Source organism: Agelaius tricolor, unplaced genomic scaffold, assembly GCF_023055355.1.
Source record: "Agelaius tricolor isolate 1412-34295 unplaced genomic scaffold, bAgeTri1.0.p SCAF_10, whole genome shotgun sequence".
NCBI lineage: Eukaryota > Metazoa > Chordata > Aves > Passeriformes > Icteridae > Agelaius > Agelaius tricolor.
In genome coordinates this window covers 25,837,073-25,854,009 of record NW_027269270.1, presented here as the reverse complement: position 1 = coordinate 25,854,009, position 16,937 = coordinate 25,837,073, and the positions used below count along the sequence as shown (strand labels likewise).

At 39.4% G+C, this 16,937-nt stretch overlaps 1 protein-coding gene across 5 annotated transcripts in view; it reads left to right on the top strand.

Annotated features, from left to right (window-relative positions):
• The window catches only part of MYLK (myosin light chain kinase), a 195,011-nt gene that overhangs the window by 111,875 nt on the left and 66,199 nt on the right, over positions 1–16,937 (top strand). For all 5 annotated transcript variants that reach the window (XM_071435291.1, XM_071435295.1, XM_071435293.1 and 2 more), the window contains 4 exons: positions 637–834; positions 2,018–2,264; positions 9,829–9,909; positions 10,269–11,158. In XM_071435291.1, the coding sequence (XP_071291392.1) occupies positions 637–834; positions 2,018–2,264; positions 9,829–9,909; positions 10,269–11,158 (1,416 nt within the window). The remainder of the gene's footprint in view (positions 1–636; positions 835–2,017; positions 2,265–9,828; positions 9,910–10,268; positions 11,159–16,937) is intronic.

The window sequence follows — 16,937 nt, the reverse complement described above, 5'->3', positions numbered from 1 at the left end:
TGTGTTGCTATATAACAGTGTTACATAAAAGAATTAAATCCTGCTGCAAAGTGTGTGGTTTTTTTATATTTTTAGCAGTTGTCTTTGCATTTGGAAATAATATTTCTAGGAACCAGTTTTTAAAAGCTAGGTTGTTCAAATGTGATCTTCAGTGTGGCTGAATATTGTCCATTTTTAACATGTTCAGACCTGTAGAAGAGTTTCTTGACTAGAATGATTAATGATATAAGTTTAATATGGGTCCTCTTGTTGAAATGGACTTGTTTTTTGTTGTGAACCAAAAAAGATTGAGTTCCTGTCAGCTGGGCTAAGATTAGTGCTGCAGAAAGAGCAGTCTTGATATGAACTTTGGTATCAGAAACTCTTAATAACCATCTTTGTGGTGTCTAGAACTCATTCTCCCTCTCGTGCTTTATGCATGCTTCCCTTATTAATTTGTATTTTAATCAGAATAACACAGACCATTTCACATTACACAGCATTGACAGAGTTAATAATAGAAATTCCTGAATGTTCTGAAGATGAAATTACAGAATCAGGTGGCAAAAAAACCCCCAAACTTGTTCCTTTTTTTAATTGACATATGGTGGGGTTTTTTGCGTGTGCCTCAGATTTTTGTTGCTTGCTTATTTTTAGCTAACCCATCTCCCGAAATTATCTGGCTGCATAATGGGAAAGAAATCCAGGAGACAGAAGATTTCCACTTTGAGAAGAAAGGCAATGAGTACAGTCTGTACATCCAGGAGGTGTTTCCTGAAGACACAGGCAAATACACCTGTGAAGCCTGGAATGAAGTAGGAGAAAGTCAAACACAGGCTACATTGACAGTTCAAGGTAGAAAGTTCCTCTTCACCTTATAAAATGGTGAAAGAAATGTATTATTCTAATGTGCTGGAGGAATGTCTGTTTAAAATACATGAGTGTTTATAAGGTTTGTTGTGAAGGACGCTCAAGTTCTCAGTCTCTGCATCTGAATTAAAAAGGATATTGAGCAGAAGCAGCTTTAAAAAAATCTTTTCACTCTGGAACATTATGTTACTATTTCAAAAATGCATTCCTGAGTCCTATTTCTAGGGACAGTGCAAAACTTCTGCTAAATGCAGCTTTAGATTACAACTATCAGGCTTACTTAACTATGGATTAAAGTAAACCTTTTAATATGTTTTTTGTTTCTAATTGAAGTCCTTAGTCTTTGAAAAAGCTTTCTAGGAGCTAGGTATCCTGGCTTTAATGTTAGCATTGTAGTGGTAGCAGGTGAGGAAGATATGATTTCTGCAATCTGAGAACTAGCTGCAAAAAATTTGGCTTAAATCTCCTCACATGATGTTAACCCCACAGCAAACACTCAAGTACCTACAGACTTCCTGTGACTGGGCACACACAACCTTTGTGACAGGGACTTCTAGTATTATTGAATATTGACATTTCCTCATAGTCACTACTGAGAATTAGTGGAAATCCATGTGAGACTTTTATTATTTTAAATGTAGAATGTCTTATCTGCAGTGTTTGAGGGAGCTGTTTAGTCTGTTGTCACTGTCTGCTCTGAATTCAGACCTTCCTCTGTCCTCCAATCCCCCCTGAGATCTGGCCTTGGGGTCAGTCTTCTATATTAAATGCAATTTTATGCAATTGTTAACGATGATTTATTGCATGAGCTCTCAACTGCACAGCAGTCATAGTACTGTTACTTGCCCTTAAAGCTATTTCTACCCGTATTCTCAAAGGACAAATCTCCAAGATTCCTTTTAGGGCAGCTTTAAAGTCCCTTTGTTTTGTTCTTAATATAAGCTTGGATCAAGCCAGTAAAGTGCCAAGTAAATGATTAATTTTAGTATGAACACAAGTTACTTCCAAAATTAAAGTCTGACTTATTTTCAGATTAAAAACTTATACCATGCATGTTCAAAATAACTTTCCTTGCCTGTGATTACCTTCCCTGAAATTAGTTAGCTTAGTGGTGACATTCAAGCTTGGCATTTTCCTCTGACTTGTAAACTGTGTTTGTAAACTGCAGAACCTCAGGATGGTATTCAGCCCTGGTTCATTAGCAAACCGAGATCAGTGACAGCAGCTCCTGGGCAAAATGTCCTGATATCCTGTGCCATTGCTGGGGATCCTTTCCCCACTGTTCACTGGTTTAAAGATGGGAAGGAAATAATGCCGGGAACAGCATGTGAAATCCTGCAAAATGAAGATATCTTCACACTGGTCTTGAGGAATGTGCAGTCCCGTCATGCAGGGCAGTATGAAATTCAGCTCAGGTATGTTGGCTGTGAAAAATAAGGTTGTTCCCTTTGACCAATTAGTTATATTTACCTTCAAGTTAAAATTCCCGCTCAAAGAAGATAGGAGTCCCGTCCTATTCAAGTGGAATATTAGGGTACTAAAAGAACAGAATATTTCTGAGGGATAAAAAAGAACAAATAAAACTCCAAGAGAAGAGAGGAAACACAAGAAGAGTCAGAAAAAAAGGACAAAGCAGTATGGCTTTTTTTGTGATCCTGTACAGCAAAGCTTTGTGGCAGCAGTGTGGGAAGCAATTTCTAGCAAGGAAAACCACAATCAGTGTCCTGAGTTTTGGAGGTGTTGTTTATCATCTTTGGCATCTCTCTAGGTATTTGTAAGGATGCCTCTTTCCATGGGAGCAAGCTGTGTAGAGAGGGCAGTTACACAAGCTCCATACTTTTAAAAGTGTTTCCTTGCCATGTTTGAAACGTCTGAATCTTGTAAGCAAGTTGTAGTCTCCTGTTGCTAACGTATCTTTGAAATAAGGCAACTTGGTGCTTTGAACATCTTGTCATTCCTACAAAATCTGGAAGAGTTGTTTTGAATTTAATTTTATTTTATTCTGGTAGAATAATTGTGCTTTAAATGAAGAGTTAGATTTGCTGGAGCCTTACCTTGTAGAAAGTGCCACAGCACTTTACACCTGCAATGGAAATAATTCTGTGCTATTTACTGTGCATAGATGTAGTTGCTTTACTTGGCTCATGTTTGGGCCTTTCTTAATTAAAATTACTTCATCATCATGGGCATTTGAGTCCATTACACTGGAAGAAAATTATTTGGTTTTCCCCACACACTCACTTTTTAGGCCAGGTGTACAAGTCTGAATTGTCCTTTGCCTACTTGCAAATAAATTACCCCTATCTTCTTAATGCAAGAAAGGAGGGGATTTCTTAATAAATTCAACCTATTTAGCTTGTAAATAATGAGTTTAATTTTTTATAGATTTGGTTTTTTTCCAACCAATGTGTCCCAAATGATGGATATGTCACTATGTAAATGTGTCCTAGCTTGAAGGTATGATTTCATGGACTGTGACAGGCAGACACAAACTAGCTTCAGTATATTTTAGTATTTAAAGTCAAATGAGGCACTTATTTTTCATCAGAAAAGGGTGTTTTAGAAAATTACAGATGTTGAATATCAAGATTTCCTATAATGTTTTTCTATACTTAATTTCAAGTCTTATTAATAACATTTATGTAGGTAGAGCCACATGTGCTATGACTTTCTTGCAAATCAGCTCTTCAGTAGATTTAGGCCCTTTGTAGTCTGCAATAAGCTGTGAACCGGCTCATTTCAGAGCTGGCTTTTTTGCAATTGGCCCAGGTCATCTGGGACATTCATAATGCTCATTTGAGCAGCTCATGTCTACAGAAATCCTTGCATTTATTTTCCTTTGGAGATCAGGGGTGTTTCTACCATTCAGTATCTCTGGCAGGATTAGAAATGCCAGTTCAATTTCATTCAGGTCACCAACCTCGACAGGAGAGAGCAGAAACTGTGAGAGCTCCTACCTTCTGCTGGTACATTTCCACACCTCAGTGTGTGTGCCCTGGGCATCTTCTGTTACGATATGCTGGTGGTTTCACTTGAACTGAAAAGAGAATGAGATATTTCAGCAAAACTTCAGGGGTGGAAGAATGAAAAAGGACAAAGGAGAGCCAGGAGAGCTTTGTGGAGAGTTTTGTTGGGACTGATGTAGGAAGTTGGCCGTATTGATCAGGTGTAGTTGGTGATCACTCAGACCAAATTCATCACTGGAGCCCTTTTTTCAAAGTGGAAGTCTCATATTATCATAACTCTGGAATGTACACTTAGAAAAGAAATTTTTTCAGACAATTAGTAGATGAGAGGAATTTTTAGGGGGAAGGAGAAAAAGTAAAGTTGTAGGTCTAAAACAAGAAAGCAGATCATATGCTAGTTGTAGCTATTCCCTAATCCTTTCGCTGCAGAAATAACTGGGGACCCCTCAAAGATTAGTACATACATTCTGGCTTTTTCTAATCCATAATGAGTAATGCTGTGCTGAAATTAGAGCAAAGGGAATGCTGATACCTCATTCTACCCTGCTCTCACTTGTAAAATTGCAGTGAATGTTCAGAGAACAGAGAGTCATATGGTTTTAGGCACTGGTTGTGTACTATGAGTAACAGAGACGTAACAGCCTCGGGCATATCCAAGGAGCCAAAAGTCAGCTGTGTAACTTCAAGTTTGCAATAGAGTTGCAGTGATCTAGCACTAAATAATCTTGACTAAATAGCTGTTGAACTGGCTGCATTTGTCTTGAATACTTGATTAAGAAGTGTTTATATATTCAGAAACTGTTTTAACAGCACCTGAGAGGAAGAGAGCTGTGTTTTGTGTCTTTCTCTCAAAAACTCCTACAAAGTCCATTAACAAATATGGAATAACTGAGAAAACATAAATCAATTCACTAAAGAGTTTACCGAGTTGACAGTAGGCTATTTTTAAACATAATCATTTTCATTTCAAATAAAATTTGCAGCTCCTTTTCACATATTAATTTTAGAAGCAGGTTGCATAGCTGCTCTTAGGGAGTCACTCCTTCTCCAATTCTCTTAATTTAGTCCAGGCACAGTTTCCTATTAGTGTTAATTATTTTACTATTTTGTTCTCCATTATTCTTAAACTCTAAATTCTGTCCTGATACCTCCACATTTCTTCTGTTGTGTTGGCTGCTCACAAATTAAAACTTTGGTCTTAATCTGTTTGATTAAGATCTGTTTGACTCTTGCTGGTTCTTTCTCCTTTAGTTAGAGTGAGCTGATGAGGATGTGGAGCCCAGTGTGATCCTGGTGTGATCCATCCGTGATTGCTCATTGGCTTTCTGTCTTACCATTCCTCAGCATTATTTAGAATACATCTTTGGTTTGCCTTTTACTATTTAGCAGACTGTTAAGTCTGGATTTTAGAAGAGTAGTCAATGTAGACCTTCCTGGTCCTTTTTTTAAACCTACACAGGCCTGATTCCTCTATATTTGCATTTTTTGTTTTAATTGTGTTAATAATGTTCCATTGAGCCTGTTATGTCTCAGGCTCTGAGGAGTAGTGCTGCATAAATATTAAAAGAACAGGTTCACCCACTTCTGCAGTTCATCCATTGAAATTTGGACATTTTACAGCCTTCAAAATGCTCTAAAATGGAAAATAAAATGTTTTCCTTACTCATAAAAACAAAGATACCTATTTCCCCTCCTACCCTTTGCATCCTTCCAGTGATGGTATCCTGTTATCCCAAATGACTTTTCTGTATTCTTTCAGTGTGTGCATCATAAATGTGAGAACTGGACAGAGACTGTGATTTTTGAGCAAAACCTTTATCTTTATAGCAATACAATCAACATGAGACACTTCAGAAATCATGCTGCAGTTCCTTAAACAAATCATCTGCTTGGTCATCCTTTGTCTTCTCAGACATTAAGTGTTTTTCTTCTCCCACACTCCATCTTCCATACAAGCTTGGTTAGTGTTGATTAGTATTTATTTAGATATTTTGATAAATAATGTAAAAACACTCCCAAGATTACATTTCATTAGGCTAAACAGTAAATATAGCTCTGTTTTTCTGTAAAATTCAGTTTGCAAACCTTGTTTTCTCCTATTAATACATTGTCTATTTTTAGAGAAGAAAGCCATTACTCCTTCTTGTTCCATCCTCCCACTTAATGCTGTAAAATGCAAATACAAATATTGTTCTTTCAGGTATAAAAAGCTTCTGGCAAAACATTCAAGTGAGGTAAATCAGTGCATCCTCTTTGAAGCCAGTAGAGCTGTTCTGCTTTATACCAGCCAGAGTCGTGATCCAGTAGATTAGTTGCTTTCTTTGGGGCTAAAGCTTCCTGGAGTCTGGGCTATCTCTCCACTTTACTCACAGAAAAGCTTCAAAACCTCTTTCTGAGCATTTGCAGTTAGCTGCACTGTAGCACCAGCTATAAGTAGGGATCAACTTCTTCGCCCCTTTCAGTTCATTCTTGAAAAAATTTACTCTGCAATATTTATTTCACACTTGGTAGGCTGGTAGGAAATTTCAGTATGTCCCCTCAGTATAATTACAACTGGTTTTTTTCCTGTTCCTCCAGGGAGTGCTTCCTAGGGACATGCAGACAATAAGTCTCATCTAAGGTTCAGTGAAAATATTTGAGTAGGTTCTGCCAAGAAACTAGTATTTCAAGATATTTTGAACATAAAAGCCATTCCAGGGAAAACTGATCCCACAATAGGACACAGAGCTATTTTTAAAATTGCTTCAGGCTTTGCAGCTGGGGTTTTATTTGTTTTTGGTGGGCTTTTTTATTAATATTCCTTGACATTTTAAAGATAAGACCTGTGCATGAGCATTCTACAGAATAGTCCTGCAAAAGTCAACACTTCCAGGCACTTCTTCACAGCAAAGCTACTAAGCACAGGTTTTATCCATGTCTGTCATTATTCCACAATAACAGAGCCACTAAGACCTGTCTGGGTTTTGTTGACAAAATGCCAACACAGAGAACCTCAAGCTGCACAAGTAATGTTGCTATTGCCAAGATTCAAAACAGCAGAGACGTGAAAGACTTGAAGATATGCCCATGTAATGCAAGGCTCTCTTTTTTCTAACTGTCCCTATGCATCTATGCCTTGCCTGGGTTCTGAAATTGTATAAATGTAAAAAACAATTACCAAGGTTCTGGAATTATTCTTGATTGAAATTGGTATCTAAATCACCCAATCCTTCTTCATTTTTCTTGGCTTGTTTCTCTTTTTCCATCCTGTGATCTCCAAACTGGGTCGGTGTTTTTAACTTCACCTTTTTAGACTCTGTCTCAAAATTCACAAGACAAGAGTTTGTTCTCCCTGCTCCTAAAATCATCAGTTTGATTTCACTGGGAGCAGGCCTTACCCTGGGAAGGCTACACTTTTGAACAGACACAGACTCAAGGTTTGTATCCAGTAGTCTGCTTTTCAGCCATTCACTTGAATCAGAAATCATAATTAAGATCAAAAAACTACCTTGTGAATAATTTTTCCATCTAGGTACTTGTATGTCCCACTGTTGCCATAATTTGTAAGTGCTTCCCAAGGTTTTAAAAATAGAAAGAACAAAATGCTCTCCTACTTTCTTACCCCCTCCTTTATTTTCCAAACCCTGTGAAAAATAGCTTACTTTAGAAGGATTTACTTTGCCTGCCTTATTTGCTTCTTCACATATGCAAAGAATTTGCAGAGGGAAAGATGCCTTGCAGAAATGGGTCCTGCAGAAATGCTACCATTCTTCACAGTGGTCAGGACCACATGCAGTATCCCTGAATTTCTCTCCTGGGACAGTGCTGTCTCTGTTACTTCAACCTCTCCCACTGGTGACACAATTCTTGTGAACAAATATTTTTACCAAACAGTCATGACAGAAGCTGAGCAGGGCTGCCTCAACATTTAATGTACTCTGCAAATTGTCTATACTTCAGCATGAATGGCTTGTCCTTAGTCAGCTTTGCTTTGGTTTTAAGTGCTGAACAGGAGGGGTCTTCAGGTAAACCAGCAGCCTGTAAAGCCCTGCAGAACTGGTGAATGGGCAGCTCCAGAGTGTGTCTGCTTTCCTTAAAAACTTTGGAGAAGCAGAGAAAATAACTCAGGAGTTCCCATAGCAGCAAAAGGGGCCAGTTTGAAATGCATTATATGAAAACAACAGGTTTTCAGCAGTGTTGTTTCCCTGCCATAATTTTATGCCAATCAGTATGTTGGGAGGAGGTGACGTGCTATTCTTTTTATTTATCTTTCCATTTGTCCTAACTTCTTTCTATTTCTCTTGCTTCCAAATGGAGGCAACACATATGAGTGAGTAAGAATGGCAGGTCTCCAGTGCAGGGCTGAGTTCAACCCTCTGTGCATTGACTTGGATCCTCTCCTGCACTTTGGACAGTTTCTGTTTGGTACTCGGATGTTATCTAGTTTTTTGTATTGAAGGAAATGAGGATTGTGGCTTTCAGTGCTGTCCTCATGGATTGTCTTCAATAGCAGTTTGTGGTGTACGTATTCTGACTTACTGAATGTCAAAGTGTTAAAAACATTCCTCTGGTTTCTTGCTGTTAGTGGTCTTAAGATATGTTTGTATCAACAGGGCCTTTACAATCCAGATACTTTGATCAAACCTACCAATTTCTTTGTAGTTTTCATGTTAGGCTGATCCACTGTTTCTTTTTCTGAAGCAATAGAAATCAGGAGAAATCTGTCTGAGAAGGTGATGGCACTAATTGCTTTTGTAAAGACAAAGTTTTATGCTGAATCTGTGATTCTGTTATCTGTGTTAATTATCTTGCCTTCACTGCAAGTTAAAAATGTGTGAAACTACAGAGGGTTTTTCACCCAAACAGTACCATATCTAGGAAAGTATTTCCATGCTCTATTTAAAAACCAGGCCAGACAATATATTTATGGCAAGCTAGCAGTCCTGAGTCCATGTTTTAAACCTCAGGGCTAAGTGGACTTGAAGGTGCTCTTATCTAGCAAGTTCAAAGCAGAACACAGCTGGGAAAACCTGCCTCTCTTGCCTTCCTCCCCTCCAACACATGTGTTTTGCTTATGTCCAGGAAATGTTTTCAGTAGCAAAAATTATTTTTGCTCAAAAAGATAAATAATCCAGGAGTTTCTAGTCCATTTACAAGCTTATACCTCAACTGGGAAGGACAGAAGTGTTTTCACTAATAAAAGGTATTTCTAGTCCTTAATCAGTTCAAGTCTGGTTTTTTAATAGCAGTCAGGGGAGTGGTGGCAATAGTTACACAACTGCTGCCCTGGGGGAGTTAAATTTTGCTTTTGGCATCTCCTGTGTTAAGCAGAGAAGAGCTGTTTGGGGCTGGAAGAATGATATATATCTGCGGGAGGGAGGGAGCTGCAGGGGAGCGGGGAGCACTTTAAATGAATTCTTTAATGGGAGCCCTTTCCAGAAGGCATCCGTGGTATTCCTCTGCAAAAGGAAGAATAAGTACTCAGCACCATATATGGTGACACTTTTATGTTTTTTAATATAAACACGTACAGGCTGGAGCAATCCGTGTAGATGGGTTTTGCTGATTGGTTGGGCCAGAGGGGAGGGAAGGAAATGAGACCCTGTTTTTAATATCTTAACATTAGAAAACTTAAGAGCTTGGGTTTGAATAAATAAACAGCAGGCAGAGTTGGAAAGATTTTCAGCTTTGTAAAATAGCCCTTACCTCTGTCTTGATTTTCCAGCTTTTATATTTATTTTCCTTTAGCTTGTTTGTTTGCAGCTGCTTCATTCTGTAAATTGCTTTGATTTTTGTTCAGGGAGTATGTTGTTCCCAGTGCAGATAGCAACAGATCAGTAAAAACTATTTGAGATAGCTTGGCTCCAAATATAAGGGGACCAAATTCACTCAGTCAATCCCCACAATGCTGGGCACAGAAAAGGGGAATGCCACACTGGGTTTGAGCTACTTTAGTGCAACACACAATCACTTAGCTCAGGCAAGTTACAGAGGAAGAAACCCCTGTTTTTCTGATTTCACTTAAATATTTCAGGAACCAAGTTGGAGAATGCAGCTGCCAGGTGTCTCTGATGCTGCGGGAGAGTTCAGCTTCCACAGCAGAAATGCTCAGAGAGTGAGTATTTTTCCCAGGGACTTGCATGGGTGGGTTCTATTTTTTGCTCTGTTAATTCCCTGCCCTTACAGACCCAGGCTGGCTGCTGTTCAACCTAATCCCCAAATGTGACCTAACAAATTGTTTTCATCATACAAGCTAAGCACATTGTACCAAGCCAGAGTAGAGAAGATCTTTTTTGTTTGTGCCCTTATATGGCTCCTGAAGTCATCATTGATGCAATAAACTAATGGAGTATGCTCCTCTAATCAACCTCCCCTTCTATAAACACATTTTGTTCCTGCTCTGAGATTGTTCCCTGACATTTTTAAACCAGCCCCTTTCCTGGCTCTCTCTTTCTTTTCTTTTTCGGATCATAGTGGGAGGGAATCAGCCAGCTGTGGAGAGCAAAGAGATGGTGGAGATCATGGTAAACTAACATTTGGTAGAACAAGTGGCTTCAAAAAGAACAGCAGCGTAATCAGAGTAGCTGAGGAAGAGCAGGAGGACGTCCGAGGCGTGCTGAAGAGGCGAGTGGAAACTCGGGAGCACACAGAGGAGAGCCTGAGGCAGCAGGAAGCTGAACAACTCGATTTCCGTGATATTTTAGGCAAGAAAGTCAGCACCAAAAGTTTTTCTGAGGAGGAACTGAAAGAAATCCCAGCCGAGCAAATGGACTTCCGAGCAAACCTGCAGCGGCAGGTCAAACCCAAGACCTTGTCAGAGGAGGAGAGGAAAGTCCATGCTCCCCAGCAGGTGGACTTCCGCTCTGTGCTGGCCAAGAAGGGCACCCCAAAAACCCCATTGCCAGAGAAGGCACCACCTCCTAAACCTGCAGTTACAGATTTCAGGTCTGTGCTGGGCTCCAAGAAGAAGCCACCTGCAGAGAATGGCAGCACTGGCACCCCTGCACCGAACGCTCGTGCCAACTCTGAAGCCCAGAATGCGACCCCCAATTCTCAAGCCCCTGTTGCCAAACTAGCAGTGAAGAAAGAGGAGAAGAATGACAGAAACTGTGAACGTGGGTGTGCAGTGGTGGATGGCGGAATAATTGGGAAAAAAGCTGAAAACAAAGCACCAGCAAGCAAACCACCAGCGAGCAAAGGAACAGCACCCTCCTTTACAGAGAAGCTTCAGGATGCTCAAGTAGCTGATGGTGAAAAATTGGTCTTACAATGTCGGATTTCCTCTGATCCCCCTGCAGCTGTCACCTGGACTCTAGACAGCAAAGCCATCAAATCATCGAAGTCTATTGTCATCTCCCAAGAAGGTAAATTAATTGCATTACAAGCCAGCTGGATGGCACACTGTTATATCTGGCTCTTGATTAATAACATTTAGTTCATTAAAGGTAATGCAATATTTATTTAAGTCCTGTGCCAGTAACTGTTTCCAGATGCAGCTTTCTTGTTATTTCAGTGGAGTACACAAGGAATAGTATCGTTTGACATTTCTTGCAGATTCCCCTTTAAGAGCCTGCAGATGTAAATTTTATAAAGTTGAACTTCTTGCATTTTTAAATGCTGTTTACATTGCTAACACTGTTTAAGGAGCTGGTACACGATGCTTATTTAAACTAAGCTTTAAGGATTTAGAACATTGAAAGCATAATAATATTATTGCAGGTTTACAAATTCTAATTGAATTCTTCTGTATGTTTAATATTTCAGGCTTTTTATTGCAATAAGAAATACAGAAGCAAAGAGGGGTTGTGTCATAGAAAGAAATTACTAAAACTACAAGTTAAGATCAGAGTTGAGAACAGATTTCCAGTGTATTTAAAGCCCCACCACAGATGCTTCTGTTGCCATTACAAGCACTGAAATATTTGAACTCCACTGGCTTGGTGACTTTTAACTAACTTCAAAACTGTATAAAATTTGGTAAAAGTCCTTAGAGGGAATACTTACTGTTTTCAAACTGACTGATTCCCTTATATTTCACATTTTGGATCATCAAACCCACTAGACTGTTTTTTGTATGAAAGTTAATGTTTTATCTAGACAAAATATATTTTCCTTGGGACAAAAATAGGAAGGAAGGACAATTAATAGCACAAAACAAACCTTCTTTACTTCATATGTAAACAAAACATTCTTCTTTACTTCCTCAGTGTTCATGAAACACTGAGGAAATTATCAGGAGAATTATATGCTCTGGCACATTGTAGCAAAAAAAGTTCATGTTCACAGTGAGAATTATACCTTGAAACAGGGTCTGCACTCTTACTTTTCAATCTTCCTTCATTTAATCCAGGTTATTTTTAGTGTTACCCAATGAGAACCAAATTAATATGCAGAACAGTTCAGCACAACCAGTGAATCCTTGTGCAGTGTTCCAAGCAGAGTAACACAGGCATTCTCCTGAAGTGGATGCAGTCAGAAATTGCATTGTCTTCAGAGAGGCTTGGGGTACTTGAGTAGTGCATTAAGGAGATGCCAAAGTAAGTAGATGGAGAAAGGCAAATGGTAGCAGGTGCATTGTGTCTGGCCTGTGTCTGAAGTAGCATAATGTGGTTTTTGGGGTTTTTTTGTGAGTACATGTTGGTTTTCAGCTAAGGGGACTGTGTAGAATAAGGATCAGTATCATGTATCTGAGAAAACATGGTGGAAATGCCATTCTTACAAAGAGGGCTGACAGAATCAGTCAGCTTAGCCAGCTTTATGCTGGAAGCAAGATTTCAAGGCTTTTCATGGAGTCACTCAGAATGAAAAAGAAATTATGCATCCCAAAGTTCCATGGCTCCTGTCAAAGTACATCAGATAGCACCTCTGAACCAAAGCTTCTGAGCTGTGGTGGAGCTTCTAAAGTCCCAAAGCTTTAGTGTTATGGTTCTGCAGAAAGCTGGTTTTTTTTTCACTGAAATAATCAGAGTAATTGACTATCATAATCCCCCACCTCCTATTCACTCTATAAAATGGTACTGTGGAGCTGCAAATCGAGGGTAGCTGTTTACAGTGAAGTAATCCTGATGTCCACAAATGCTCAGCCACCTGTGTGAGCAGGGCAGGAGGCTTCTCCCATCCAGCTTGTCTGGGCTGGGTGACACTCCTGGGTCACAACACTCCAGGGTGTCAGCATTAACAGTGCTTTCCACTGAGGTCAGGATCAAAGCTCAGTTCTGCAGAAGGAATCCACTGTTCAGGACAGCTTCCTGCAGAGGGTGAAGACACTGTCCTTGTGTTCCACTTGTACCTGCACTGTTGCACTTGAGCCATGCTCAGGAGTCAGTGTTATCAGTATCTCAAAGTTAGGCTTCCTTCTGCACGTATTTGCAGAGGCTCTTGGAAAGAAATATTACACAGGGCTCTAAGTTTTGTCCTTTAATGGAAAGACAAGGAATGAGGATTAGAACTATTTTTTTTAAACCTTATTACATACCCTCTGGTACACTGGGTGCATTGCATGATGGTCAGTTTTGGTTTTTTTCCTGACAGCACCAGCTAGCTTTGGCTCTTGGAGCAGAATGTGTTGCTGCTCTCTCATTGTAAGACTCTTTCATGCCAACTGTTAAGTAATTAACTAGGTATGCATGATACTTTAAGTTCCAGATTTCATAGAGATTCAGTTTTCTCTGTTTCCCTAATTAGGAACACATACTTACTTGAGGGAACCAAGAGAGGAGAAGGAATAACTGGAATAACAGACTAGAACTGAGAAATAGCAAATTCATTCAGCATCAGGAAATTCTGTTCAATAGGGAAACTGTATGGATTAGTCTCACAGATAGTGTTGGAGCACCTTTAAACATAGAGAGCAACAAGAACACTGGATGCAGCACACAGCAGGCCACAGGCAAAGTCCCAGTTTCCATCCTTTGCCCCAAACACTGAAAATGCAACAGCAACACACCCACAGGTGTACCTCAGCAGCAGTGCCTTTGTCAAAGCTTGGAGCAGCATTTAGTGGGCCCTGGAGGTAATGCCCCAGAGTCATCCTCACCTGGAAGAAGGTTGAGTCTGTGGGGAAGAAGAGGAATTCAGAGCAAACAGACATAGCTCAATTTAGATCTTGCAAAGCCATTTTTTTATTTCTTTGCTATGGCCTTGCCCCTCCTTGTGTTCAGCAACAAAATTCTCTATAGAGGAAGAGGATAGTCTAGATCTATTCTTAGCCATTTTACCAACTGCTTTAGTGCTGTTGTGATGTTTGGTGGTGACCATGGGGGTTTTTTCCAGATTCAATAGAGGTATTTCACAATAACTTACATGTTCTTAATGAGCTGATACTGGGAAATTCCTTATCTAGAGTAAAGCATGTCTGTCTGCTTCTTAGCCACACTACTAACCCATCTTAGTATGGAATACTGTCCCACACACTAGTCAGTGTAAGTAATGCATGAACCCCCAGAATGCTATGTAATCGTGTTTTGGAAATTGAATTATTTCTCTCTGTGATTCCCAGAAGAGAGGAGAAAAAAAAAAAGGCAAAAAGAGACAGAATTTTGCTCATCTCCTGGTGCCAAATATGTTGTGAAGATAAATACATAAAATTCAGTTTCAGGAATATGTGATTAAACAGTGGCATATTTGGCCAAGAAGGTCAAACTTAGAAATATACTTGTGTGTAACATGTTCACAGGACAGGCAAACTATGTACAAACTATGTGTAGTCGCTGAAAATAGCTTTCCTTGGCATATTTGATACTGATCCTTTACCAGTTAGAAACAATGCTGTTCACAGGTCTGCTCTGTGCTTGCAGAGCCTGACTGACACTAATCTGCCCACCCAGTGCAGTTTAGCCATTGGAGTGCAGGAGAAGGGAGAGTGCCATCCCTGCTTCTGTACCATTGGAGAAGCCTGGGTACAAACACCAGCATCAGAATAGTCTCTGACTGGTAAGGCCTTTGCCAAAAGAGGAGCTAAACCCTGCTCAAAAAATGACCAGGCATATTTATGCAGCAATGGGGTGATTTCTGGTAATCTAGGGCTTGTAGTGTATTTCCTCATTCCAGGGTTAAGTTTAGTTAGAAGTCAGAATCTGGGCAGCATTATCCAGAATGTCACAATCCCAACAATAGCTGATAGCATGTCATGTTCCCTCCATTTTACATTTCAGCTATTTTCCCTTTGAAATCATGAACATCAGTACACTTATTCTTCCATTCCTTTTTACACTTCCCCAAACAGTACTCTGTTGATTGATTGGCAGGATTTTTGGCTTAATGTATCATTTTTATGATGAAGTGAGCTCTTGCACTATTTTTCTGATGTGGAACAATTTTATTAATGGTTTGATTTTATATTTTTCTTCTTTTAAACCTGTCAAAGTGCAATTATCTACATTCCTGAGAAAGATATTAATGTGCTTTTTGCCCATTAAAGATCAAAATAAGTGGTTGCTAACAATAAAAAGAGGGTACTCATAAATTGGAGCATTATACATTCATACAGCATTGGGTAGATGATGCATGGTTAAGAGCCCCTTTAATGAGAGGCTTCTTTGCTTGAAGTCATGGGGGGCTTTTTGTTTGGAAAAAAGTTTTTAAGAAGGCTCTAGCAGACATTGCAGTGAACTTAGACATATAAGGACAGAGTAGAACAATTTTCCTCACAGAGTGAACCCTTTACAGCAGGATCCATTTTGTTTTACATTTGTATAGCACTGGCCCAGCAGTGCCCTGTGCTACTCTCCTGCTGTGTGACTCGCTCTTGGACCGAAAATCCACTGAGAAAGTTCTTGCATGGCTCAAAAAGTTGTTCTGTAAGATAGCAGTGAAAGGGTTGTGCACAGCATCCTTAGTAAACTGGCCAGCTGAGATGTATGAGTGAATTCAAGTCTGAACTCACATATTTGCCATTTTTTAAGTCAGTTTGCTCAGCTTTTTTTGGGTAGATTTAGTACTCTGTGACTATATAGATAGAAGAGGAACTTTTTAATGTAGACTCAGGTAGCAGTGATGCTGTAGCTTAGAAAATGCCCTGAGTTTGTATTGCTTTGTCTAAACCAGCATTTTTTTCTTCCCAAATTTCTTGGCAGCGTACAGATTTGGTAATCTTATTAGCAATAATGCCTTAACAACTTTCTTGTGACTTAACTCCTAAATCTTCCTACCAGTCATGCAAGTCTACGTCTGCCAGTCTAGCTAGGATCTGCTGTGACTTTTTTGTTTTCTTTTTAATTAAATTTGAGCAAGAATTTGCTGTATAACACAACTCTATGCACTGCTGAAAGTAGATGCATTTTGCACCCTACAAAACTTCTTCAGAAACTTTAAGGTTGGGGAGATCATCTGAGCATCAGTTCTGACACAATACCGTGTTTATCACAGGCCACATTTCTCTCTGCACTGTCATTTATGTCTGAATCTATTCTCTTCCAGAAAATGCATGAAGTGTGGATTTGAATACAGCAAAAGAGAGATATTTCCTATAACCACTGGCAATTTATTGCAAAGTCTAGCTATTCTAGTAAGAGTTTTGTTATTAAATCAAGAACCAAAGCAATGCCTTATTTCTAACTTGACAGAAAGGCTTTGGCTCTGCAACCAAAATAGCTTTCTCCTTTTTTTGAAACTTGACAAGTCAAGCTCTTACTAACTTTCTCTCCATAATGCACTTCTTCCAGCTCTTGGAGGTTTGGGGTTGTTTTGGTTCGGTTCTCTTTCCAATACCCCCTCTCCAGTTGCTGTCAGTTTATTATCCTATTTAGAAAAGAGGAAGCAGAATCATGTGTGGGTATCAGCATCAGTGAGAAGAAGATCACCTTCCTGTGGCTGCCCTTACTAGAGGTTATTGGTCCTCTTTTACCTCACAATGTTGGAACTCATGTTTGTCATTTCTCTATTAAGCCTTTAAACCTCCTGCATATACAGCATCAGTTGGTGCCATTGGTGCTTTTCTTGTCACTGTCTCAAGCTACATTTTCTTTGAGTGAATGGGACTCAGCTTAACAAGTAAATGAGATTGTTTAGGAGGACTACTCTGCTAGCTTTTCCCTTTCCAAAATTCTTTCTAGCATCTGTAAATTTACAAAAGTTCATTTATGAGTACTTCCATGTCATAGACTAAAATATTTAATAACTTGGGTCCTAGTCTGATCACAGAGG